This window comes from Ursus arctos, chromosome X, assembly GCF_023065955.2.
Source record: "Ursus arctos isolate Adak ecotype North America chromosome X, UrsArc2.0, whole genome shotgun sequence".
Classification (NCBI taxonomy): domain Eukaryota; kingdom Metazoa; phylum Chordata; class Mammalia; order Carnivora; family Ursidae; genus Ursus; species Ursus arctos.
The window spans coordinates 914,952-942,569 of NC_079873.1; the positions used below are offsets into that span (position 1 = coordinate 914,952).

Sequence of the window (27,618 nt, forward strand, 5' to 3'; positions counted from 1 at the left end):
ACTGTGAAGAAACGTATTTCACAAGAGGCAAGGGTAGTTGATAAGGAAGGTTTTTGTTGAAAAACTTGCATGTTTTGGGGTCGGAGCGGGGTGAAAATACACAGAAAAAAGAGTCAGCATCTTTCGAAAGATTTCCAGGCACCGAGAAAGAAAACCGAGCCCTCTGGGCAGGGGAAGTGCTTGCTCGCTATCGGCCGTCACCGCGGCCGAGATACCCGTGCGGCAATGCCGAGGAGGGGCCCCGTCAAGGTGCCATGTGCGATAAGCAGGCAGTGCCCCGAGATTACGGGAAGGACTGGGCAACCACCGGGGTGAGGACGTGTGAGCCGTGAACACCCTCTGTGGCTCTGCCGATGAGCTTGACCCGGGAGCCTACAGTTAGGGGCACGGATTTAAGTTAAAAATCCGAACCTGGGAATCCAGCCGTAGCCTGTGCCGCGTGCTGGCAGGTTCTGGAATGGACGGGTCATCTGTGTGCCTCAGTGGGTTCGGGACCCCACGGGATGGCCGGGCTCTGCTTCCTGGGATTCGGGGTTGGGACCCGGGGCCAGAGTGAGGAGCTGGGGGTGAGTGCTTAGGGCTGAGAGGAGAATAAGGAAGAGCATTATTATGATAGGACCATGCTGTAGTGGCCGTGACAAATGACCACCAGCTGGGGGCTTAACACCACAGGGATTTGTCCTCCTCAAGCTCTGTAGACCAGAGATCCAGGTGGGGCAGGATCACCGAGATCCAGACGGGGCAGGACCCCTGAGATCCAGGCGGGGCAGGGCTGCTGAGATCCAGGCAGGGCCGGGCCGTGCTCCCTCCATAGACTCCAGGGGACGGTTCCTGCCTCTTCCAGCTTCTGGGGCTCCAGGCATCCCTGGGCTGGTGGCCACGTCCCTCCCATCTCTGCCTCCATCTTCACGTGGCTTCTCCTCTGTGTCTGTGTCTCCTCTTTTGTCTCTTACAAGGACCCCTGTCATTGCATTTAGGGCCCCCCTGATCCAGGAGGAGCTCATCTCAGATCCTTTAGTTTCTCACATCTGCAAAGACCTTATTTCCAAATAAGGTCCCCTTCCCAGCCTGCAAGGGACATAAATTTCTGGAGGCATCAGGATTGAGTCCTGCATGGGCTCCCTGCTCAGAGAGGAATCTCCTTCTTCCTCTGCTGCTCCCCCTGCTTCTGTTCTCTCTCTCTCTGCCAAATCAATAAACAAATAAAATCTTAAAAAAAAAAAAAATCGGGGAGGCACCGTTTGACCCAGCACAGTTACTGAAACGGTTTGTTTTCCAGGGCATCTGGGTGGCTCAGTCGGTTAAGCTTCCAACAGTTGATTTTGGCTCAGGTCACAGGGTGAGTCGTGAGATCGACCCCCACGTCTGGCTCACACACGGGCGTAGAGCCTCCTTATGATCCTCTCTCTGTCCCTCTCCCTCTGCCCCACCCTTTGTAAGAAAAAAATACAGGTAAATTTTTTTTAAAAATAGAGTTTATTTTCCTTGGGGAGCAGAAAGTTGCAGAAGGGGTTTGCATCTCCCCGATCCAGAGTTTTGGTGACACTAAACGCCGGCTTCCCCCGGGAGCAGCAACGGTGCAGCCCGAGGCCTCTCGGGGAGCATGGGCCTCCAGGAGAGTCTCTGCACGGAGCAGAGCGCAAGCCCCTGACGTGGGCCAGGTTGTCCCTGAGTAACCACCCGGCGATCTCAGAGCAAGGAGCACCCTCCCCTTTGGGGTGAAGGGCAGAGCGTTTGACGGTTCTGGTTTAGCTGGGAAAGTTCACCAGGGAAGCCCCTTACCTCAGGAAAACCACGCAGACGAGGACTGGGGTCATGCTACCAGGCTCACCTGTTTGCAGGGCCAGGCCAACCTCAAAGCAGAAAGTGGCCCTAGAGCTCCCCAGGGACACCTAGGGGTCCTGGAGGCTGGGTGTCTGCATGACCTTCGAGCTGACAAGGTGTCTCGGATGCACGTTTCAGCTCTGCCCCTGCCCCGGGCTCTCGGAGGAACAGGCCTGTGGATCTTCCCCAGATCCCGGCACCAGGCACGTAAAGGACTCCTACCTGCTGGGTCCTGGGTCCTGCTGCAGCTCGGAGACCCCAGAGCCCAGGACTCACCTGCTTCTCTCTGAGCTGCAGACCGTCACCCATGTGGGCACATTGAAGGGTGCGTTGTGGGGGTGGGGCGGCCATGAATCTGAGACCTCCCTTCCAGAGACGCCCTCATGGCTCCCCCTCACATCCTGCACCTGGCTCCACGACAGTCCTGCTCAGACCAGGCTGTCGACCCCCAAAATCGCAGGAGTTCTTAATTTGGAGGCAGGCGTTGCAGAGGAAGGAGGCATCGTCCGCAGGTAATCTGCAGGGAAGACTGGATAAAACACTCTTGCTCTCCCCAAGAAAGAGGGTCTGGAAATACTTCTGAATACGAGGGGTGGGTGTCAGTTCTGAGACACAGTCCCTGTGAACAGGGTCTGCGGTTGCCTGGCAGGCGGGGCCTCCCCTCCCGCCCCCTGGACGGAGCAGGTGGACGCAGAAGGGTCCGTGATGCGGGGCCACGGGTGACGGCTCAGATCTTGTCACTCCTCCCAGTTCTCCCCGCCCCACTGGAAACACGTGCCTGGTCACAGCAGCGCAGGGCAGAAAGACAAAGCATTTCCTCCTATGGAAGCATATCGAAAACATTAATATGCAAGAATACACGGGCACATTGATATTAATTAATAAAAATTAGTAAGAAAATATATATCAACAAGTTAGATTTATATAATAAGTGACATTAAATAATGTCTACATTAATATAATGATGTAATGCATTAATGTGCATATGTGACATTATTATAATAATGTACTACATGTAATACCTAGTTTGTGTTATATAGGATACATTGTAACATAATACAATGCTATATAATATAATACAATACAATAATAGATAATATAACAATGTAATAATATATAACATAACATAATACAATGTTGGGATGTCTGCCAACTCCTTGGGCCCCTCAGGACCTACCTGCCCCCAACAGCCATGAGTCTAGAGCTGTCATTTGTTATCCCTGGGGACAGCATGTTCAAGGGTTTCTGAGAAGAACCAGCCCTGCCCTCCTCACAGAGCATGCTGTGTCCCCAAAGGGCTCCGTGCACAGGTGCTCCTTGCTGGTGGAGAAGGACTACTCTGGGGTCCCATGTGCATAGGCTCCAGGCACAGGAGTTCCTTGCTGGTGGAGAAGGACTATTCTGGGGTCCCATGTGCTGGGGGCTCCAGGCACAGGGGCTCCTTGCTGGTGGAGAAGGACTATTCTGGGGTCCCCTATGTGCAGGGGCTCCGTGCACAGGAGCTCCTTGCTGGTGGAGAAGGACTACTCTGGGTCTCCCCCACCATGCAGCTGTGTCTCCTGCCTCACCCACTTTCCCTTCCTGATTCCCATCCTCTGTTCCTCTGTTCCCCCAGGTGCACTTCTTGCCCTTGGAGGGCTACATTCTCTGCTTACAATGGAAGCTCTCACCACCACCCTCATCCCAGGCCCCCCCTTGGTTGCTTTGTCCTGCTTTTCCACCTTCTGCAATCTGGAAGTGTTTGGTGTCTGGCCCTATGCTCACACAGGGGAGAGAACAGGTGTTGGGGAAGCACATTCCCAGGTTCCCAGTGACCCTGACAGTTGCCCATCCCAACCCTGTCCTTGGCTAGCCATTCTCTGCCCCTGGCCCTGGGCCACTCTGCTACCTCCCCTCGGTGCCCTAATCACCTGCAGCCAAGCACGTGCCTCATGGGGCCTCCTCAGGACCTGGCTTCAAATGCCCCCACCCAGATCTCTGCATCTTTTTAAAAATATATATAATTGTTTTTTTATTTGACAGAGAGCATGCGAGCACAAGCAGGGGTAGAGGGAGAGGGCGAAGCAGGCTCCCCGCGCAGTAAGGAGCTTGATGTGGGGCTCGATCCCAGGACCTTGGGATCATGATCTGAGCCAAAGGCAGATGCTTAGTGGACTGAGCCCCCCAGGCGCCCCCAGACCTCTCTGCACCTTAGCTCCGTGCACAGGACGTCTGGGTGCATGCTGCCCTGAAAAGCGGTCCAGCCTGGGGCTCCGAGGGGTGACACTGGCCGTCTTCTCCTCTGTGTCTGTGGGGCTGTCCCGTGGGGGAAGCCCATTCTGGACTCTGAGCCACGCGTGAGGGAGTCATTCCCGTCTGTCACGTGGCTTCTCCTCTCTGTCTCTGCGTGTCCTCCTCTGTCTCCTACAAGCACACCTGTCATTGCATTTAGGGCCACCCCGATCCCGGATGAGCTCATCTCAGATCCTTCACTTACTTGGGATTGCAAAGACCCTTTTCCAAAATAAAGTCCGTGCAGGTGGGGAGCTGGTGTGTTGTCACCGGCGTGAGTGGGGTGAAGACAAGGGGTCAGTCCCTGCCCCGGAAGGGGGTCCGTGCAGCAGGGGCTGAGCATGGGGCCATTGCAACTGGAAATAAAGCTGGAGGTCACTTGCCGCTGGACGGGCTGCATTTGACCCTGGACAAAGCCCTCAGCGAGGACCCAGGGTCCTAACCAGGGACTGTCTCCGGTGGGGGGAGGGGGGGGCACGGGGGAGAGCGTTTGCCTGGGCCCTGGACGTAAGACGGCCGGGAGCCCTCCACCCAGCCACTGGTGTGTGTGGGTTATAATCAGCGATGCCAGGAAGTTGCCCAAGCCGGGCCTGGATGGCGAGCGGTAATTAGGATTATAACAAAGAGGAACACGCAAGGAGAAATGAGAACAGGAAAATAACAGTTTTGAAAGAAAAGGGGAGTCATTCCAGGGAAAGTACAGTGGCTGACCCTGGCTTCGAGAGAAGAGACACAGACACAGGCACGGGGTTCTCCACCGGGTCACCGACCCCCGCCCTCACCCCGAGCCTCATTGGGTCTGGGTTTTAGGGGTGGGGCCCCTGGCCGAGACCATAAAAACGCTGAGAAGGGACAGCCAGCTTTGTTTTCTCTTTGGGGACACTTCCTCCAGCACAGCTGGGAAGAAGACACAGACAGAGGAGTCTGGGGTCCAGATCCCCCCCCTCCCCAGGCCGGCTGCCTGTCCCACCGGGACCTTCACTGCTGCCCAGGTAAGACCCCTGAGCCCCGGGAGGGGCAAGAGGCATTGGAATGGGGCTCGCTCCAGCCGCGGTGCATCTCGCCTGGGCACTGGCCCCAGGGTCCGAAGGGTTTACGACATGTAAGGATGCTGTTGAGGGCGCCAGGAGCCGCCAGGGACAGCCAGGCCATGCTGGCGTGCTGACCGGCTGGACGTGCAGCGGCGCACAGAATCGAGCATGAACGTGGGCTTCCACCACCCCGTCCCCTTTCTTGACGTGGCTCTTGGAAAAGTGCAAGCGCATGCACGAGACTCCAGTGCCGCGTCTTCCGGAGAAGGTCGGGTACGGGGCGGGCAGGGCGGCTCGTTCCCGGCGTGGAGCTGCTGGGGGCTCGGAGCGATCGTGAAGCGCAAATCCCTTACAGGTGCGCTATGCACCGTGCCCCAAATGTGCACGAAACGTGCTCCGTCCACGCAGGGGAATAGGATTCAGCCCCGAAAAGGAACGGAGCTCTGCCGCCTGGGTCCCACGGAAGGACCGTGAGGACACCGCGGTCAGCGAGAGAAGCAGACGCACGAGGCCGCATCGTGCGTGATCCCACTTATTGGAAAACGTGCACAACGGGCAAAGGCACAGACAGAAAGTGGGTTCGTGGCTGTCCGGCCCTGGGGCGGGGAAGGGCGGTGACAGTTCATGCGGATGGGGTCTCTTTCAGCCGGATGGAACGTTCTGGAGCCGGACAGAGGTGAAGAATGCACCAGATGCCCCCTGAGATACATTTTTTTTTTTAAAGATTTTATTTATTTATTTAGGGGAGAGAGAGAAAGAGAGAGAGAGAGAGCATGAGCGGGGGGAGGGGCAGAGGGAGAAGCAGGCTCCCCGCTGAGCAAAGAGCGAAAAGCCTGACTTTTACGGGATGTGCATTTCACCTCAATAAAAAATTAATTAATAGATACATTTTTTAAAATGCAAATGACTGGGGGTCACCCCAGAACTCCCTCTGAGCGGGTCCTGTGAGGACCAAGGTCCTATAGGTGATGACTCCAGACGGGGACACTGAGGACCTCGGTTGGGGGAGCCCTCTCTAGGGTGAGCACCCCTCGCCCCTCCGCTGGGCTGGCCGTCAGCTCCATCCGAATGGGGGCTCCAGACCCCCAGACATTCGTGTCCACATCGGGACCCACCCTGTCTGAGCGTCTGCAGCCGAAAGTCAACTGTCTTCAGTAACTAACGACGAGTCCCAGGCCGTTCTGTTTAAAAATTCCGATCTCTTCCCCATCGTGGATTTCCTGCACTGACCTTTTATGAATATGGCCGATGGTGAATATGAGTTGGGGGGGCCCCCGGGAAACTTTGAGCCTCACGCCTCTCTGTCCTCACCTTCATCCCTGTATTACGATTCGAGTGCAAGACACCTGTTCCTGGGCGCCCCCCGCCGAAATGCAATTCTGGATGTCGCCGTTCCCCTCTCCTGGGAAGGGGTCCCTCGGGCGTGCTCCCCGGGTTGGGAAAAAGCACTTTCACTATCAGATTGTGCAAGAGTTCACATTTGCTGGAGATCGTTGTCAGCCCTGCTGTCGAGACGGGAAATCTTGCAGCCCCAAGGCTGAACCGTGAGAGCGGGAGAGACCCCCGGTGGGGTCCATGTGGGGTCCCGTGATGGGGGCTGTGAATGCCCAGGACGAGAGAGGAGTCTGAAGTCCCAGCTTCTAAATCCTGGCTGAGATTGTCCAGATGGGATGGTGTAGAGGGGGCACGTTTTGTGGGCGAAAGTGAGGGGCACAGAGGGCTGGCCCCAGGCCACTAATGGTGTTTGCCGATGATGACACGGTGGGGAGGATTGGGGGCCCATCAGGAGACCTAGTTGCTGATGGTCCCGGTGGGGGCAGGAGGTTGGCTACGCAGGTGAGGGTCCTAGAGAGCCAGCCTGAGGAGGGGGGCTTCCTGGGGACCCTGAGAAGGTCCTGGGACCATGCATAGTTCAGTTACCGTAACTCTGCCTGTTCAGGAAGTTCAATCTGTGTTCACTTTATATTTTTAATTACACTTCCTTCCAGTCCTTTGTCATGGTAGCGTTTCCTGGTACCATGTGTGGTGTGTGCTTTCCCGGTTGCTGCATGAGGCTGGAGCCAAGAGCATGCGCAGACCTCAGGGTGCAAGTCCGTAAAAGCAGGGTGACACACACAGGGATACCCACAGAGGCACACACACGCGGGACATGCGTATGTGCGAGCACACCCACACACAGACATGCATATGCATGCACGTGACTGTGTGTGCATATATGCACGTGCACACGGCTGTTTGCAAATGCACGTGTAGGCACACGCGTGTCCATGAATGCACGCACGCGCACACGGCTGTTTGCAAATGCATGTGCAGGCACACGTGTGTCCATGAATGCACGCACGCGCACATGGCTGTTTGCAAATGCACGTGCAGGCACACGCGTGTCCATGAATGCACGCACGCGCACACGGCTGTTTGCAAATGCATGTGCAGGCACATGTGTGTCCATGAATGCACGCACGTGCACACAGCTGTTTGCAAATGCATGTGCAGGCACACGTGTGTCCATGAATGCACACACATGCACATACCCAGAGCCTTCTCTCCTGAAAGGAGCTCCATGCTCGCGAGCGGGAGTTTCCCAAAGTTCACCTTCCTCCCTCCCACACGCTAACTGTCCCTCCTCTTCCAGCACGTGGCCTCCGTGCCGTGGGAGCCGGATCGCTATGGCCTTGCTGTGGCTCGCGGTGTGTCTGACGTCGTCTGTCTCGGGTCTGCTGCAAACGGAGGAAGGTAGGACGAAAACCCATGTGCGGTGTGGGGGTGTGTCGAGGTGGTTCGTTGTTTAAACTCGAGGTCGAGGTCATTATAGATCCACCGGCGCCCATAAGAGGTGGTACAGCGACGGCCCATGTGCCCCGTACCCCGCTCCCGCCAATGGGATCATCGTGCAACGCTGTCACGGTAAATCTCACAGCCGGGATACTGAGTGCAAAAGGCTCGAGGTGCTGACCTTTCGATGTAGCTCGGATGCGAGGATCCGTCGCCCACCCTGGTCCTGAAATTGTGCGAAATTGTGTTTGACCTGTATCTCCCCTTCCTAGATGGGATCACAGGAAAGACGATGGGTGTGGCCTGACTTGTGTCCCCACCAAGGTCCTTCCTGGAAGCCCTCGCCCCCAGAACCCGTGAATATGACTGTGTTTGGGGACGGACTCTTTAGGGATGGAATTAAGTGGAGATGAGGCCATCAGGGTGGGGTCCTAATGCAGCAGGACTGGTGTCCTTATAGGAAGGGAACGTGTGGCCACAGACATGCACCCAAGAAGGCCACGTGCGGCAAAGTACGGTCTCCTTGCCCTCCATGTGGCTCATAACGATATTGCATCATGATGATGGGGAATAGGAGATCATTCCATGAAGGATAATGAGATTCCATGGTAACCAGAAGTGATGAAATGAGAAGATGTTGGTTACAATCCCCGAGCCATCGGTGGCCACTTTCGACTGTCGCCGTCCGATTGAGCTCAGGGGACAGCAGCAGCCGATGAACGTGCACCAGGGAATGTCCCGGGGAGCCAGTCGGCTGCTGGAGGGCGCGGGAACCCCAGGGAAGCCCATGCCCTCGACTCCAGTATGGAGCACAGAGCGTTGACTTAGCTGGGCTGCGGGCCCTGAGTGCGCCCAAGGCCACGAGGAAGACGGGGCTGCTAACGTCTCTGAAGGTCCACGCTGACCTGCAGGGGTGTCTGCATGGACGCCAACCGCCGTAAGGAATTTCCTGAGTCAGCAGTGGACCCGAGAGAGGGGCCAGCTGCGTGCTTTCCACGCGGGGTTCCCACGGCACACAGACGTGGGCTGAGCTCCAGGTCACAGGCATGATAGGCTCTGCAAGAGCCCTGGAGGGTGCCCACCTGGTGCTTGCAACAGTCCGGAGGATGTTAGCTGCGGTGACAGCCACAAGATTGCATAACCCGTGAGATGTTGATTCCTTCCTCAAATAGGGGTGGAATTCAGATGTTTTGTGGGGGAGGGAGAGGAAGGTATTTCTCTTCTGAAGGCAGTTATTCGAGTCTGTGTGGGTCGACAGAACAAAATACCATAGTCTGGGGGCCTTAATTTATCCCTCCCAGCTCTGGAGACCAGACATCTAAGATCCAGGCGGGGCAGGACCACTGAGATCCAGGTGGGGCAGGGACCGCTGAGAACCAGGCGGGGCAGGACCACTGAGATCCAGGCGTGGCGGGACCACTGAGATCCAGGCAGGGCAGAATCATCCTCCCTCCAGAAGCTCCAGGGAAGGGTCTTTCCTGCCTCTTCCAGCCTCTGGGGCTCCAGGTGTCTCTGGGCTGATGGCCGCATCCCTCCCATCACTGCCTCTGTCTTCACGTGGCTTCTTTTCCGTGTCTGTTTGTGTCCAAATGTCCCCTCCTGATAAGAACACCAGTCACATTGTGTTAGGGTCCACACTCTTTCAGGATGACCCCATCTTAGTTAATTACACCTGCAATGACCCCATTTCCAAATAAGGTCCCATTGTGAGGTCCTGGGCGTTGGGACTCCACAACGAATGTTGAGGGGTTACCGTGGGACTCACAACAGGTGGTTCTGTCCCAAATATTTTATTCCAAGATCCAAGGTCCTTCAGCTCCTCCAGGAGCGTTTATGGGTGAGAACTGGAAGTACCACCATCTCTTGTGTCCAATTTCTTGGACTAGAACTCAGTCACACGGCCACACTCCACGCCCAGGAGGCTGGGAGATGCAGGAGGTCTGGGAAGGGCAGGGGCTTCAGCCACTTCTGAGCCTATCGCCCCCAGGACTGGGCGTTGTCTGGGCTCTTCTCCCGGTTCCTGCGTTTGATTTGCCTGTCTTGCCCCCAGGCAGAGGCTGCTGCCGCCTTTGCGGTCACTTCAGGCCTGAGGGTACTCTAGGATCGCTGACCACAGGTAGGAAGTGAGCTGCTTTCTAGGAGCAGAAGGCTGAAGGAGGCAGCTGACGCAATCTAAAATTTTCACATTTTCCCTCCTAAGCTGGAAGCCCCCTAAAGCTTCAACTGTGGCCACACTGCATTAAGAGGGGCCGTCGTTCCAGCACACGGTGGAATAGAAGTGTGGAAACCAGACGCCTTGCCTTGTTCTGGTCTTAAGGAGAAGTGGTTAGTCTTTCACCATCGAGTCTGAATTAGTTCAAAGACTTTCACAGATTTATCAGGAGTTTTCTTCCATTCCTAGTTTGCTGCGATTTCTTGATCCCAAATGGATGTTAAGTTTGGTTAATTTTTCTTTTCTGCTTCTATGGAGAAGATCATTCTTTTTCTTTCCTGTTAATGGGGGTGAATTGTGTTGATTGTTAAAGAAACCTTGCATTCCCAGAGTAAATCTCTTGGCTCATGAAGTATTACTAGGTTTATGTATTCCTGGATTTTATTTACTAATATTTTCTGAAGGGATTTTGTGTCTATGTTTATAAGGGGTGTTGGCCTCGAGTTTACTTTTAATATCTTTGATTTTGACATCGGGATAATGCTGGCCCCTTAAAATGAGTCAGAAAATATTTCCCGTCGACCTCCTTTCTATGCTGAACTTTTGTGCACATGATATTACTTTTTCCTTAAATATCTGATAATTTATATACACTTATATTATTTATAAAAATAAGGTTAAATATGATAAAATATGCTAACATTAATATTTACGATTTCATCCTTCCTGTCTGTTTTCACGATATTTAATGTTGTGTTGGCAGAACTGAGTGTAAATTTTGGACCGTAAGAATCTATTAAGAGAGGGACGCCTCGGGGGCTTAGTCTGTGAAGCATCTGCCTTCAGCCCAGGTCATGATGACCCCGGGGTCTTGAAATCGAGTCCCGCATCAGGCTCCCTGCCCAGCAGGGAGACTGCTTCTCCCTCTGCCTGCTGCTCCCCCCTCTTGTGCTCTCTCTCTCTCTTTCTCTCTCTCTGACAAATAAATGAATATAATCTTCAAAAAAAATCTATGAAAGGGTGTCGATCAATTATTGAACACTACATCTGAAAGTAAAGATGTACTATATGTTGGCTAGTTGAATTGAAATGAAATGAGGATCTATTAAGAATTAATTTTCAACTTATAAGAAATTTCCCTAAATGGATTATGAGGATGATGATGATGAAATGAGTTGTCCTTCTATGTTAGAAGAGAATAATGGCAGAAACCAAGGTGTTGATATGCTTTGGTCTTGTTTAGGAAACTAAGGTTGTTGATCTTGATAACTAATCACAGCACTTATGGTTTATAAACTCTGTGAACGTTTAGGAAAGTCACATCCTGTAAGTCCTTGAAGGGGGTCCGATAAAATCTCACCAAGTGTCTGGTGTCGCTTTACACACTTGAGTTATTGGCAAAACATGACTCCGCAGCGCCTTGTACACCGTCAGGCAAGCCTTTGAGGAGATATGTTGAGCCCTGTGGTCTGCCACTAGAGACCCCTTCTCTCAGGAGCCCTGTGGCAGCAATGGGTGTGGTTTGACTACACTTCAAAACATAATCAGACGTACTCGGAGAGCTTTTCCAGCCGTGTCAGAATGGCTCCAAATGCCTGTGAACTGTGAAAGGCCATGAATGTCATTCGAATGACCGTGCCTTGTATTTCAAAAGTTGAGCACAAGAGTAAAAACATGCCTCTTTGATGGCCGTTGGCAACCCATTCCACAATCGCAGACTTTGACGGACGTATGTAAGCCAGAATTTGTTCTCACTTCTCGGGGAAAGTGATGTGGTCATAAAAGGTACATTTAACGGAAACGGGGATTGCACAACATGATCCAGTTCTTCCCAACTTTCGGTTTTTTGTTTTTCTTTTCCTTTATCACTGGGAGGGCGGGCTAATGAGACGAACAAGGCGCCGTTGACTGACGGCCTCTCCCAGCTCCCGGCAATTCCTTGTCCGTGTAGAATTCTGCTTCCCGAGGCTGTCGGTGAACTCGGGGGGAGAAGGAAATTCCCATGGCGATAAGGGTTCAAGCATCCGTAGTATTTCTTCTAACTCTGACCTCTAAACATTTCAGATCCCGATTCCCCGATTAAGAACCTAAGGATGGAGCCGGGAGAAAAGAGATTGACTTGGGACCTCCATGGAAATGTTTCTGAAATTATGTGTTTCATAAATTCAAAATTTATCACTAAGGTAAACCACTTTCCTTGTGCTTGGCACACGGAGGTTTCCGTGTCTTTCGGGGACTGAAGAGCCAGCAGAGCCCCAAGGTCAAGTCCGGCTCTCGCATCACTGATGTGGGGGGTCTACTCCGGGCTTGGGTGTGGAATGTGGGGTGAGAGTCTATTCTACGCACCACAGCTCAGGGTTCACCATGTGTACGTGTCCAAGATGGTGCCCCTGGAGAGCGTTGGTGAGAAAGTGTGCTCAGGGATTGTAGGTCAAGAGCCAAGCCCAGCTGAAAGCGAGTACTTACTCTTCCACCATTGCCCACCCCTCACCCAAATCCTGTACCATGTCATCTTCCAAGGTTCAGAAGTCTCGAGAACTGTGACAGATCCCATGGGTGGGCCATGGTGAGCATACAAGATATTCACAGCTCATAGTGTCTCATGAGGAAGAGGCACCTGTTAACTTCCTTGAGAATAAATTTGGAGTCTTGAGATAATTCTAGATTTAATACAATACAGGTCACAACCTGGGCCCCCATAACAAATACCCTAGAGGACGTGGCTCAGACAACACACATTTATTTCCCATAGTCCTGGAGGCTGGGAGTCTAAGATCCAGGTGGGGCTGAGGCTGGGAGTCTGAGATCCAGGCGGGGCTGAGACTGGTTCCTCCTGAGGCCTTTCTCCTGGACATGTAGACACTATGTTCATTCTATGTCTCCATGTGGTCATCCCTCTGTGTGTGTCTGCGTCCTGATGTCCTCTTCTTATAAGGGCCCCATTTCCTATGGGATCAGAGCCTACGCTACTGACTTCATTTTACCTTAATCCCCTCTTTAAAGACCCAAAGTCCAAATACAACCACTGTCTGGGCCCTGGGGGGTGAGGGTTTCATCACAGGAATTTTGGGGGACACAATCCAGTTCATGACAAGCTTCGGTGGGATTTCATTGGAGCTTGGCCAGTTGACTCTAAACTCTATCTGCAACAATGCAGGCTACAGAAGAACCAAGAAATGTTGATAAAGACCAGTAGTGATCTGGAATTTGCCTTTCCATGATGTCTCCAAATGTGCTGAGACACTACGATTACCCAAAGTGTCAGATTGACAGGATGCGTGGATAGATTAAAGAAATGGAACAATCTGGAAGCAGAAGGATGCGTTGATGGTGGGTGGGGGTGGGGTGGATTTTATATGCCACTAAGATGATATTTCAAATCGGTGGAGAAGATAGAGTGTTGCATGCATGGAGTCAGCACAGTTTCCAAAATGCACTAAAATTAAGTTGAATTTCTACTTCACCACGCCCATGCACGTAAATTGCATGTAGGAGAGATCTTGATATTTTTTTCGGTATTGAAGACGTAGAAAGAATTGCTGAGGACTATTTGAAGCCACTGGACCCTGTTGTCATTCTGTCATCTGCTGTTGGTTTTCCCTAAATGGAATTCATTTCTGTTTTGTTAATGGTCTTTGTGTGTTTGTCCAGTTTTCTCATGTATCTACGCTACTTGAACATTTCGCTCTTGGCCAAATGGGTAAATGTTGTGTTGAACCATTCAGTTTGGTGTGTTTGTCCTCAACAGAGATGGGTTCCCCTTTTTAGTGGGTGAGTCTCTTTCTCCCCTTTCAATGGTCTGCATACATGAGGACCCCCATCCTCCAGCTGCTGGCGGTCCTCAGAGGCAGCACTCAGCACAGCTATGGCAGGTTTGGGAAAACACCCGTCTACCCCACATTCTGCCGTTCTTCCTTTTAGGAACCCAAGTTCCTCGGAGAAAACACAGTGACTATGCTTACGAGCCTCACCTGAACTATCCAAGGAAGTTTTAGATCAGTGCTGAAAACCACACTAAAGCACATTTCCCCAGAGCCTCAGATGTGTTGTGTTAATTCGTGTTTAACAACCAGTCTGGTTGAATCTGTTGTAGATATGATTACCTAGGTAAAGGTTCTCTTCATTTATTAATTACAATTTCCACCAAGTGGGGGCGCTGGCTGGCTCAGTTGGTAGAGCGTGTGACCCTAGACGGCAGGGGCTCATGAGTTTGAGCTCCACCTTGGGTGTAGAGATGACTTAAAAAAAAAATCTTAAAAAAAAATAATAACTTTCTGCTCATTAATCCGTTCAGGGCTTCACACTGTTCTCTGTTTCTATTCATGTATTATACAATGCAGGTACGATGCTGGAATTCATCATGAGCTTGATAAATATTTTCCTTTCATTTTTATTCCATGGGACTTTCGATTTTTGTTTTCTCTTTTTCCTAGCTTTTCCGTGCCAATCTCTTTTATCATCCGAGCCTCAGAAAAGGGTTTGATTTATTCCTAATGGAATTCATGAATGAAATATTCATTTATTTGTAAATGAATGTATTTATTTATTTGAAGCGGAATTATTTTATACATATTTTTGTATAGTTTTTTTTTTTTTAAGATTTTATTTATTTATTTGACAGAGACAGCCAGCTAGAGATGGAACACAAGCAGGGGGAGTGGGAGAGGAAGAAGCAGGCTCATAGCAGAGGAGCCTGATGTGGGGCTCGATCCCATAACGCCGGGATCACGCCCTGAGCCGAAGGCAGACGCTTAACTGCTGTGCCACCCAGGCGCCCCTATTTTTGTATAGTTTTAAAAAAATAATAAACTTCACTTTTTTCCAGAGCAGGGTGGGGTTCACAGGAAAATTGAGGGGAAGGTATAGAGATTTCCTATACGGCCCCCAACTCCCCGCCCCCACACATGCGCGGCTTCCCCGCTATGAGCCTCCCTACCAGATGGCACCGTCCTTACCACTGATGAACATTCTTGGACGCATCATCCTCACCCAGACTGCGTAGTCTACCGAGGGGTCATTCTTGGTGTGTGTATTTAGTGACTTTCGAAAAACGGAGAATGATACATATTATACAGAACAATGTCACTGCCCTAAAAAAAAAGAAATCCAGTGTCCCACCTGTTCACCTCTCCCTCCCTCTCCACCAACCAGTAATTCATACATCATCTCTGGTTTGTTGATCGTCACAAAATAAATTGCTGGGGTTTTGATGAAGATTGCATGGAATCTATAAAGCGAGTGCTTACTTTTCCACCATTGCCCACCCCTGGCCCAAATCCTGTACCATGTCATCTTCCAAGGTTCTTGGGAGACTTACGGTTTTGTTGCCATAGTTATCGTTGTTGTTGTTGTTAAATCTGAATATCATCAGCATGACTCTATGTGTGTTCTCTCAACAATGAGTAAGTGGTTCTCTCTCTGTCAGGCCATCAACAACAACCGTTACTGCCAGTTCCAAGTGCTTTCCTCATGTGAAGTGAAAAACTTCACCGTCTCCTTGACCAAAGGCCCACCGTTCTTGATGGGGATTCAGTATCCTCTGCAAGGTGAGGGGAACATGTTCATCTTTGGGTTTGGTTTGCTGTCCGTCATTGGTTGGTCTTTGGGATGCACAAACCGTGACTTTGAGCTTGGGTGGACCTGCAGTGAGTGGGGAAAAAAAAAAAAAGCCTACGACCATAGGGCATCACGTATGCAGGAGGATTTCCTTTGTGGGACCTTCGTGAGTTGAGGAAGTGTGCAAATGCAGAATAGGTGAGTGTTCGGTGGGAGTGAGGACGGACAGAAGGGAAGGGGGTGAGGCAAAAAAGGACCATCTGGGGGGCCCTTGGTGGATGAGACTGTCCTGTATCCTGAGCGTATGGGTGTAGACATCCGGTTGGAGATACTGCACAATCATGTTTTCCAGGGGTTATCATAGCGGGAAAATGGGTCAAGCCTCCACGGGATAGCTCTGTGTTTGTCCCTGAAACTGTGTGTGAATTCACAAGGACCCAGAAATCCTAACATCCCTCTTAAAGGGGATTTGCTTTTATTCCACCATCTTTGCAAGCTCAGAAGGAAACCCTGGGGCATCTGCACAACGTCTGGACTGCTGGGTGCACGACATGGACTTCCTGACGTGCAGCTGGGAGGTGGGCAGGGAGGCCCCCAGTGACATCCAGTATCGCCTGTACAGGCAGCACCTGTGGTAGGTGTGGCTGCGGGCGCGGCGGGACTCTCCTTGGGCACGTGGGGCTGCTGGGTCATTGCTGGGTGCTCTCTCCTTGCCGAAGGACCCGCAGGGAGCAGGAGTGTCCGCATTATGAAAGGGACAATCGGGGGAAACACGTCCGGTGTCATTTCAATGACGTCCCCAGATTGGAGAAACAGCTCCAGATTCTGGTGAGAGGCACCAGCCAACGTGCCACGATCCCCTGCTCGGACCGTACTGTCGAATTATCAGAAATTGGTGAGTACAGGTCGAGGACACGGCTCTCGGGTTGTGCCCTTGGCTCTGGGATGCTGGTGTCTGAGCTCAGGGGACCCCAACCAAATAACCCCCAGTGGCCAGCTGAAATGACACACTGATTTCTCACGGTTCTGGAGGCTGGAAGCCCGACCCCAAGGGGCTGGCAGATCTGGCTCCTGCTGAGGATTCCCCTTCCTGGCTTGCACATGGCAGCCTTCTCACTGAGACCTTACATGGGGGGCGAGGGAGAGAAGGAGAGCTCCGTTCTCTTCTGCTTACACGGACCCGAATCCCATCATGGGGGCTCCACCTTCATGACATCAGGTAACCCTAATTACCTCCCAGAGACTCACCTCCAAATGCCATCCCAGTGGGGGTCAGGGCTTGTGCATTTGGGCATGACATGCGTTCAGCTCCCAGCAGCGGCTATGAGTTCGTTGCATCTAAGTAAGGAACCCCGCTTGCTTCTGGAGCATTCCCATAACACACGGGACACATGGCTCCGTCATCAGGCTCGGGGAGGGGGGTGAAGGTGTCCTGCATTCATACGCCAACGGGTTTCTGGAACACAAACCCCATCATAGCAAAGCTGTGTCGCTATCCATTTCCTTAAACAGGACCCGTCCCTGAATTGTGATGGCTTTCAGCCTCTGGAAGCCTGGGCCTACCCCGGCTAGTGCACGTGGGGTAAGGAAGCACGTGGCCGGCTATGGGAATGGAGACGTGGTGCAGAAAGGAAAAAGGAAAAAGGCCTCTTGTTTGAAAAGCAGGGGGGCTCTCCCTTTGACTGTGGACACCCATCTTTTGAAGTAACTTGCTGTGTTTTATTGGTACTGGTTGGACGCTGTTCCCTCAGACACAGGGCCCTCATTGGTACGTCCAGACCGTGTCCAAGGCCACCTGCAACTCAATGCATGCTCCCACCCGGACCCCTGCGTCCTCACCCCAGCACCCAGCAGGGGTGGGAGGAGACAGTGGTCAGTGTGGTGGGGCAGTGGGTGTCTGAGAGCGTGGTGGGGAGGTGTCCAATGGGAACTGGGGGCTCCATGCCCCCAGTGCGTGCTCCATTATCCCACCAGGAACACAAGGTCAAAAATGCCTGTTGTCCCTCCAAAAGCTTGGCACTTGTGAATGCCACCTTATGGGGACATAGGGTCTTTGCACTTGTTATAGGGAGGCCCTTAGAAGAAAGGGAGGAGACCCAGAGGCCAACCCAAAGACAGATGCGAAAGCCGTGGGAGGTTGTAGGGGTGAGGAGTCTATAGCCCAGGAACACCAAGGATCACCAGCAGCCACCCAAAGTGGGAAAGGGGCCTGGAACACATTCTCCCTCTGAGCTTCCAGGAGGAACCAGCCCTGGGGACACCTGGATTTCAGATTTCTGGTCTCCAGAACTGTGAGAGGACATATTTCTATGGTTCAAGCCACCTGTTTGTGGTACCTTGTTGTGGTGGCTGCTGTGGGAAATGAATACAAGAACATTATTAGCAATTTCAACATGGCGCCAGGAGAGCATGGACCCAAGCCTGGGACCATGTGCAAGGACATCCGTCACACACAGCTCTGTGCTGGGGTGGGCCATGTTCAGGCCTGCAGGGTGGCTGCTGAAGAGGGTCATGGACGGTGCCCGTGGACACCAAGAGAATCGGGCCCTGGTGGTTTATTAGTTCCTAATTGTTGTCTTAAGAAATGATCCCAAACCGTGAGGCTTTAAGTACCAGAATTTATCCCCCAGCCCTGCAGATCAGAGTCTGAGATCCAGGCGGGGCAGGACCCCTGAGATCCAGGTGGGGCAGGGCTGTGCTCCCTCCAGAAGCTCCAGGGGAGGGTCATTCTTCCCTCTTCCAGCTTCTGGGGCTCCAGGTGTCCCTGGACTGGTGACCACATCCCTCCCGTCTCTGCCTCTGTCCTCACGTGGCTTCTCCTCTGTGTCTGTGTCTCCTCTTCTGTGTCTTTTAAGCACACCTGTCATTGGATTTAGGGCCTCCCTGATCTAGGAGGACATCATCTCAAGATCCTTCACTTACTATCCCTGCAGAGACCCTATTTTTAAACAAGATCCCATTCACAGGTGTTAAGGATTTGATACGGATGTACCATTTGGGGGTGACCATTCCCCTCACTGCAGAGCTCTTTAGAAAGTGACTCACGTTTCACCCTGACCCTGGCCCTTCCTCCCACAAGGAGCCATAGGTCTACAAGGGGACCCTGCCTGTGGGTGTTATGTTGTGACTGGAGCCTTTCAGCCCAGAGGCAGGGAGGACATGAGCACTCTGCCCAAAGTTGGAGGGCCTGGTGGGTAACTCTGCTCCCTCGCCTGGGCTGGGTGGCTCCTAGCAGGCGGGTTCTGGGCTGTGTCCAGGGTTGTTCCCCAGCAGGACTGACCCACCTGGACTTTGGGGTGCCCCCGCATTCCTGGCCTCACTCTCCGGCCCTGCCAATGGGTGCGTCTTCCCAAGCAGCCGCGTGCCCTGTCTCCTGCTTGTGAGAGGAGAAGGCCATTTGAGGGGAGCAGGTGGGGGTGTCCCACTGCAAAATGGCCACACATGGGCAGGGCCTGGATGGCTGCAGGGAGGAGGGAGGGGAGCTGGTTTTGAGACTATTTCAAGGGATGGAATCACGGATGGTTTCTGTGGGTGCTGCTGAGGTAGACGGGGGAGGGACTGAGGGAGGCTGGGGGCAGGGTGACGTCAAAGATGGAGAAGAGGAAAGGGAGGAGAGGAGGCAGAGGAGGGAGAGGGAGAGTGGGGAAGAAGAGCAAGAGGAAGGGAGAGAGGGGGAGGGGACCCAGAGCCGGGGACTGCTCTATAGTGAGCTTTCAGCCAGCCATGCAGGTGGACCGCCTGTGCAGGCAGGTGAAGACCCAGGGCTGGGCTCCCAGTAGATTCGGACGTGCTCACATAGGCAGCTGGTGAAGCCATGGAGTCAGAGCATGCTGAATGCCCAGAGGGAGGGCAGAGGGCAGAGTGCCCAAGCAGGGACGGCCAGAAGGGTCCCAGCGCCCAGAAGGGACGACAGGACATCCGGGGAGGAGCTGGCTGCAGCAGGCGGGGTCTCGGGGAGGCGAGGAGGCAGGGGCAGATGTTTCCGGGAGTGCAGCTGGCCGGCCAAGGGCACTGGAAATGGGACTGACCCTGTGCAGGGTGGGGAGCGAGCCAGGCTGCCAAGCACTGAGCAGACTGTCCGGTGGGAAGGAGGGAGTCCACATGTGCAGGAGGCTTTCCTCCTTCTGCCGGAGAACAGTGGAATTGCGGCCAAAGGAAAGCATCAGGTGTAGACCTGGGGACTTTGGAGGCACAGACCTGAAGAGCGCCTTTCAGAAGGGTCTCAGGGTGGGTGAGGTCTCTCACAGGTTAGCATCTGAGCAGCTAGACCCAAGGCTAATTTAAGAGGATAGATATCTCAACATATTTAGTCATGCATCTATATTGATATTTGCCCATTCTTTCACCTTGGAATGACATTTTCCTCTCCGTCCCACCACCCTAAATTTCTAGGAAACCTGTTTTAAAGTATCTTCTGGGTAGGGGAGGGGACGTTCATTTGTTTTACTCATAGAAGTGTTGTTTTTGGTTTTTTTTTCCTGTCCTAGAGAAATTAAATCCACCCAATATCACTGGCACGTGTAATAAGTCATATTCGATGATGGAATGGAAAGTGTCAAGTCACTTCAATCGCAGATATGAGTATGAACTTCAAATACAAAAGGTAAATGCTTGTCCTGGCTGGCAAATCTAGATTTTCTAGAATCTGTACGGCAAGGTTTTGGAGGCAGATAAAACACACACACACACACACACACAAATATGAATAAAAAAAATTTTAGTCTTTTAAAAATAAACACAAAAATGGAGTAAAAAATAATAGTGAAGTAAATTTTAAAATAAATAAAAACATAAATAGAAACTAAATCCCACATAAGAATAAAGAATGTTAACACAAAAAAACTGAAAAAAAAAGAATCATGTAACCTTTTGTGTGTGTGTGAAAATCATCAAAAGAAAATAAAGAAACCCTAAGAAAAAATCAGCTTTAGCAAAAGTAACAATGTTGGCTATTCAAAAAACAGAGATAACATTGAAAAAGTAGGTCCCAGATGGAAGAAACCAGGTGCATATTTGTCTGTCAAAGGACTCCTGTTTGGGGTGGATAAGAAAGGCTTCCAAGTCAACACAAAGAAGACAAACAACTGTATGAAAAAAAACAAAGGGCAAGAAGTTGAAACAGCCACTTTCCCAAAGGCCACTTTCCCAAAGATGTATTTGTCCACATAAACATATGAAAAGGTGCCAGAGAAATGCAAACCACAGGGAGAGCCCACTCCACACCCCCTTAGACTGGCTAAAATGACAAAGTCTGGCCACAGCAAGGCTGGATGAGGCTGTCACCCAGTGGATTGCCACACTTGCTTACGACTCGCTGGTGGCCATTTAAAATGAAACACGTGGCTCCTTCTTCTCTGAGATGTCCCTCGTGGTTGAACATTCTCCGTATTGTAAGCCCCAGGATAAAATCATATCCTTTCAAGAAAAAACATAAGCCCACCAAAGTGGGGACTTGCGTGTTCATAGCAGCTGAGTTTGGGAACGACCCAAGAGAAGGGACAAACAAAATATATCCACACTCTGGAATACGGTCCCCCAGGGAAGGTCAGCCAGACTCAAGGTCCACCCTGGAGGATTTCATTTATATACCGAAGCATAGAACATGCAGAATGATCTATGGGGAGTGACACACGGGTGCTCTGGGTGTGTGTGGGGAAGAAGGCATGGCAGAGGGGCACAGGGAAATTTGGGGGTGACGGGAGCGCTATCGTGGTTTTAGGTACACAACGTTTCTCAACACGCACCAAATCCTGTGCTCTCAATGCGTGGTTTGCTCAAGCAAATTATGCCTGAACGGAGTTATCTCAAAAAATGATCAAATATGGGGACGCCCAGCGGGCTCAGTCAGTGGAGCATGTGACTCTTATTCTCAGGGTCCTGAGTTCAAGCCCCCATTTGGCCTACAGACTATAAATAAATACACTTAAAAAAATGTATGTCTATAAATTAAAAGAAAATGACAAAATGTTTTGAGCTGATTAGTATTTCATACTCAGTCGTTGACTTAACGTGTATTATGCTGCTTTACTTCTTTGTAAATTTATTTATTATTTATATTCAACTAGTGATTAAACTTAATGTTTTTGTTTCCGTAAAACTGCTTAGAAGGATAAAGGTTATTAATTCTGTTTAAAAAAACAAAAGACCAGGTATATTTTAGTTAATCCCTCTTTTATATTCATATTTATTTATGTATTATATTGAACATTTAGTTTCGATCACTGCTTATTTTGTACTCCGTTTCTGTATAAACCTAAAAGGGCTCAAACAAGGGCCTTCATCAGGGGACAGCATCAGACACCCACCAATGTCCACTCTTGCTTTGTAGGGCAGCGATCCCGCCTACACAGAGAAGGTGAGTGTCCCTGAATGGGGCGTCACAAATTGCAGGCTGTGTGTTTTTCTTCCTGTCCGGGTGCTCCGAGGTGCCCGACTCTGCGTGTGGGCCCCGGTCACCCATCGGGCAATCTCCAGGAGTCCGTGAAGAGGGGAAACAGCTCTGTCCTCATGTGGCTTCTCCTCTGTGTCTGTGTCTCCTCTTCTGTCCCTTATAAGGACACCTGTCCTTGGACTTAGGGCCACCCTGATCTAGGATGGGCTCATCCTGAGTTCCTTCACGTAAGCACATCTGCAAACCCCCTACTTTCAAATGAAGGTCCCGACCACAGATTCTGGGGAGGGGACATATCTTTCTTGGGGAGCGGGGGACGGGGGAGGAAGTCATCATGCAAGAGTCTTCAGGGCCCCATGCAGTGCACAACACCCAGTCATGACACCATAGTCTTGGCCTCGTTGGGGGCATCCGCGGATTCTTTACCTCCCAGTGATTGCAAAGAGCATTTTTGTTTGGACTCCAAGAGCCTGGGCTGAGAAGGGTAGGGGGCTCCAGGGCCTGGGCCCCTCTTCCCTGATAGAGGCTGGTCAGGGGTTTGCTCTCCTTGGGGCGGCTGTATTAGCTCCCCTGGTGGAGGGACACCTGCCTTAACAAGGGTCGCAGAGTGGGGGTTTTAAAACACAGCTCTATTCCTTCCGGGTCCTGGAGACCAGATGTCCGAGATGCAGATGGGGCAGGACCTCGTTCCCCCTGGAGGCTCCAGGGAACGTCTGTTCCAGGCCTCTCTCTCTCTCAGCTTCTAGGGCTCCTTGGCGTGTGGCTGCGACCCTCCGTCACCACACGGTCCTCCCTCTGTGCGTGTGTGTTGTCAAATTCCCCCTTTCTGTGAGCGTGCCGGTGCTAATGGGTTACAGCCCCCCTACCCCAGCTGACCTCTTCCTAACTGATTGCACCTGCTTCCACCCTGTTTCCAAAGGAGGCCAGCTTCTGAGGCCCTGCGGGGCGAGAACGCTCACGCACGCGTTTGGGGGAGGACCCACTCCACCCATGAGAGGGCCCCACTGTCTCCTCACCAACTGGCAGCGGCCTTTCCTTCTTTCCTTTTGAACCGCAGCTCCAGGAAAACTTCTTCGCGCTTTACAATCCCGGAAACTACATGGCGAGACTAAAGGTGAAAGGTTTCTTCCGCAACACCTGGAGCGAATGGAGTGCCCCCCAACACTTTGGTGAGTGGGGCGCCCTTTCACCTCCTCTCCCTCGTGTGCACTGGACCTGGGGGGCACCACCCCTGGGCAAGGGAGCACGGACCCCTTGCGTGCTCCGATGTTCTGCCACCAGAGGCGCAGGGATCGAGCTCCACCCGCTTCTGTGTCCCCGTAGAGGGCTCTGAAGACAACAGCTGACCCTGCACCTTGTGCTCAGCCCATGGGAGGGCAGACCCCCAGCTAGAGCCCCCATGGCTTGTTAATAACAATTCTGCCAGCAGGCACACGGGTTCCTCTTTTATCCAATATGGTCCCTGGGCCTGATGAGAAGGATTTCCCCCCAAATAAGAGCTGCCATTTCTCCCTGAACTGTTCTGAAACCAGACCCTCCTCCTGGGCTCCCCAAGAACGTCCTGTTTCGGAGGTAGCATGTAGGAAAATTGGTCACTCGGGTCCTGCGGCAATAAATGACCCCACGTGGTGGACGGGGCTTAAAAACACAGGAATCCATCCTCTCCCAGGTCTGGAGACTAGAGTCTGAGATCCAGGTGGGGCAGGGCCGTGCTCCCTCCTGAGGCTCCAGGGGAGGGTCCTTCCTGCCTCTTCCAGCTTCCGGGGCTCCAGGCGTCCCTGGCTGGTGGCCGTGTCCCTCCCATCTCTGCTTCTGTCCTCAGGCGGCTTCTCCTCTGTGTGTTTCTGTGTTCAAATTTCCTCTCTTTATAAGGACACTAGTCATTGGATTAGGGCCCATCCTATTCCACTGGGACGTCACATTTACTTGATTACATTTGCAAAGACCCCCTGCCGTGGGCTCAAATGTGCCCCCCCAGTTTATATATTAAAGTCCTCAACCCCAAGACCTCAGAACGGGACTGTCTTTGGAGATGGGGTCTTTAAAGACGTGGTTAAGGTGAAATGAGATTAGGGTGGGTCCTGATCCCGTAGGACTGGGGTCCTTGAAAGAAGAGGGCGTGAGAACACAGATACAGACAGAGGGACGACCGCGTGAGGACACGGGGAGAACACGGGGTCTACAGGCCAAGAAGAGAGACCTCAGGTGCAACCAGCCTCGGTCCCGCCTGGATGTCAGACTTCCAGCCTCCAGGACAATGAAACCAGAAATATCTGTTGTTCCAATCGCCCTGTCTGTGGGACTTGGTTGTGGCAGCCCCAGAAAACTCACAGACGCCCCACAGGGCCCCGCTGTCGCCCCGGGGAGCCTGAGGTCTTTGCAGATCGGTGCGCCCGGTGCTCCCCCTACTGGCCGGGCTGCAGGGAAATGCTCACGGTCTAGGACTAGCGATCGGCCCTGAGGGAGAGCTATAGGGCCTGCTGGGGGGCCTCGGTCTTCTGGCGGTGCGGCCGGTCCACTGCGCAAGTGGCCGCTGTCCCCTCCTGGACGCGCCCCAGTGCCTGCTGCCTCTCGGGGTCCCCTGGGGAAGCATTCGGGGCCGGGTGCAACCAGCACCCCTGGGACCTGCTCACGTGCCGGTCCGCCCTCCTCCGTAGTGTGCGACGTCGGGGAGGACGTGCAGCGCCGGGACTGGCTGTTGTCTGCGCTGGGCGTGCTGGCCACGCTGCTGGTCCTGGGGCTGGCGGTCGTGCTGTGCGGAAGGTGAGCGCGCAGCCCCATGACCTCGCCGGCCTCCGGGCAGGGCGCTGTCCCCGTCCCCACCCCACCCCCGCCGTGGCCGAGTGGGGGTCTTACCTGCTGGACGGCAACACCACCAGGGCGCAGGCTGCAGCCGCAAGCGTCCCCACGGTCTTTCTGAGACATGAGCCTGTTCTGGGCCCTGCTGCCCGCGGAAATCCAGAAGCTGGGGACCCCACGCAGCGTCCTCAGGACCCTCCTCCCTCCGTCCTCAGACCCTTAGCTCGAGTCCCGGGGCTGCAGCCAGGCTCACCCGCCTGTCCCCATGTGTCCCCGCTGTTCGGCGCTCACCCCTTGCCCAGATTCCCCATGCCCCTACATCCTTTAGGGGTGACTCTGGGAGCCAGCCTCCTCGTCCTCCTCCACCTTTCCCTCCCCTCCCCTCCTCCTCCCCTCTCTTCCTCCCCCTCTTCCTCCTCCCTCTCCCCAGCAGGCAGCAGGCCAACGGCGGGCAATCCTGACCTTTCCCTCCTGATAGCAGCTCCTGCCCCTGGGGTGCCTCCCAAATGACCGGGTGCTGAACCCTGCCAGGCCCTGCCCTGGGGCCTTGGGGTCTGTCCCTGGGGGCTCTGGCTTCCCTCTGGCTTCACCTACGCCCCTCCCAGCCCCTCCAGGCTGAGCCGCCCTGCCCAGGGGCCCTGCTCAGGTAGGGGACGCTGGTCTGTGTGGAAACCGCTCTGTGTGGAAACCGTGGGGAGCACCAGGTTCCACGGTGGGTGCCAGCAGCCCCAGGGCCGCCTCCAGCGTGACCAGGGTCTGTGGCAGGGGTCGGGGTGGGGTGCATGGGCCCCGGCAGGACATGCAGCACTCTGCCCCTGCGGACCAGCATTCCTCGTGGCTGTAGGACTTGGCCGTGGGGGCGGGCAGTGGAGACCAGCCGCCCAGACCCACCCAGGGACTGGGGCTGGAGTCCTCACTCCATCCCGGCGTCCGGAGGCCCCTGAGTTCTGGATTCAGAGCTTGTGGTTCTCTCTGTCCTCTGAGGTACTCGGTTTTGCAGAAACTCTTCCCTCCCATCCCTCACATGAAAGACCCCACCATTGACAATCTTCAGAGCAGCAAGTTGGTACGTCCTGGCTTCTGGTGAGGGGGTGGTTCGGGGACGGGGTGGCCACAGCCCCACTCAGGGAGCAGGATCCTTGTGTGTGGGCCCTGGCGGGAAGCTGGGGAAGGCTCACCCCATGGCGCTCCTCCAGGCAGCCAAGGCCTGGAGCCCCAGCGACCCGCGTGCCCAGGACTGGCCAGGCCCCTGCAGCTTTCAGGGTGATGGAGGGGTACCCTCGTTGGCGAGTCTGCAGCTCTGCCTGGCCCCGTCGTCCCCCGCAGGTGGCCTGGGAGGCCAGCAGAGCAAGCCGGGAGGACTGCCCGGTGGCGGAAGTGCAGGTTTTGGGAGAAACATGACGCAGGACCAGACCGCCTTCTCGGCATGGCCAGGTGCCTGCACAGCCTGGTTGCCCTTGGACCAACGGATGATTGTATGGGGGTTTGCGGAGGGAGAGGGACACCCCGTGCCCACTCCGTGGAGCTGCCACGATAAAGAACAGCTGTGTGGGCTCATTTTGTAAATAAACGCCATTTCCACCCAGGTCCTGGACTCGGGGGGTGGGATACAGCCCGTCACGCAGGGCACCCCCGGCCCCTCCCTCCAGCCTCCTGAAACGGGCCCCATCCAGATTGCTAACACGTCAGCTGTCCTGGCTGGTCCGAGTTTCTGCCTGGTTCTCTGACTCTGGTTTTCCTGCCGCCTTCTGTGTGACCGCCTGATGTGGAGAGGCCGCCCCCACCCCCACCCCCACAGGAAGCCCAGGGGCCTGGCTGTCCCCACCACCGCCCCCCGCCCCCCGCCCCAGTGGCCTGAGTTGCACTGCCCACGTTGTGGGTTCCTGCCATGGATCTGCACTGCACAGCCAGCTGTAAACCGTGGGCAAGGATGCAGACACGGACACAGCCGGCCTCTCATGAACCAGTCTCCCCCAGGGGCAGGGCTCCCCCGAAACACCGTGCTCAGCACCTTGACTCACGAAGGGGCCCCTTGCCCTTTGGAACATTTCGTGTAGGGCAGTAAGCAAACGCCCTACATTGCAGAACCAATCCCGCTCAAACCTACCCCAGTGTCACTGCAAAAAGACTATTCCCAGAATCCCTACGAGGCTGCCAACACTGGTGGGTTACTTGGGGGCCTGTTAGCTAAGGTAAAAAGGGCCTGCCTGCATAAAGGGACGGACCGTGCTCAACCAGCCGCACAGGAACGGGGTGAAAACAGGCCTTTGAGGCCGTTAACAGGGCTCCAGCTGCGAGGCCACGTCCATGGCCAGAGTGGCTCTGCCCAGACCACCAGGGCTCCAGCGGATCAGAAAGCCAGGCTCCTCGCTGGCGTCAGGCAGGGTTAACGCAAGCGTAAGGGTGCGCGGTCCTGTCCCGTCCCCTTTTCACCTGCCCCGCAACCCTGGACGAAGCACAAACTGCCTTCTCTCTCACTGGACCCCACATTGTGGCAGAGACAAGCACTTGCACTTGCCACACAAACCAGTCTTCCACGTCCAGGATGTCCCCGCCCAGGAGAATTTCCAGAACCCACAGCTGGCCTTCCTAGGCCAGGTCACGCACGTAACAGGCCAAAGCAATGCCAGGACTCAGCATTCAGCTTGGAGGAGACTTTCTCCTGCAGGGAATGCCAGTTTTTGTGCAGAACTGGCCTCCGTAGGAGGATGTGGCTGCTTGTGGTGACCTCTGGGCTGGTTTTTCTCAGCAGGAAAACTAGCTACACTGTACTGCTTCCATGCGGGGATTAGAGGGCCCCAGAAGCTCATGGCAGGTTCAGG

The 27,618-nt window shown here is 53.7% G+C and overlaps 1 protein-coding gene across 2 annotated transcripts; it reads left to right on the forward strand.

Moving 5' to 3' along the window:
* The first annotated feature begins 4,758 nt into the window (after nt 1-4,758).
* Nucleotides 4,759-26,381, forward strand: LOC113240790 (interleukin-3 receptor subunit alpha). 2 transcript variants are annotated; one of them, XM_044391892.3, is made up of 12 exons: nt 4,759-5,087; nt 7,759-7,859; nt 12,115-12,233; nt 15,476-15,596; nt 16,108-16,240; nt 16,326-16,501; nt 20,094-20,209; nt 21,935-21,961; nt 23,055-23,166; nt 24,655-24,760; nt 25,781-25,862; nt 25,993-26,381. In XM_044391892.3, the coding sequence occupies exons 2-12, from the start codon at nt 7,793-7,795 to the stop codon at nt 26,359-26,361; spliced, it is 1,428 nt and encodes a 475-aa protein (XP_044247827.3). In that variant the 5' UTR covers nt 4,759-5,087; nt 7,759-7,792; the 3' UTR covers nt 26,362-26,381. The 2 variants fall into 2 exon arrangements, with proteins under 2 accessions (XP_044247827.3, XP_026333992.2); XM_026478207.4 differs by having other exon boundaries at nt 26,123-26,381.
* The last annotated feature ends 1,237 nt before the right edge of the window (nt 26,382-27,618 follow it).

Excerpts from the sequence above, each read along its gene's own strand:
- LOC113240790 (XM_044391892.3), top strand. The coding sequence starts at position 7,793 with ATGGCCTTGCTGTGGCTCGCGGTGTGTCTGACGTCGTCTGTCTCGGGT. Across the intron at positions 16,241-16,325 it reads CTGTACAGGCAGCACCTGTG|GACCCGCAGGGAGCAGGAGT; the intron begins GTAGGTGTGGCT and ends TCCTTGCCGAAG. Across the intron at positions 20,210-21,934 it reads ATGAACTTCAAATACAAAAG|GGCAGCGATCCCGCCTACAC; the intron begins GTAAATGCTTGT and ends CTTGCTTTGTAG.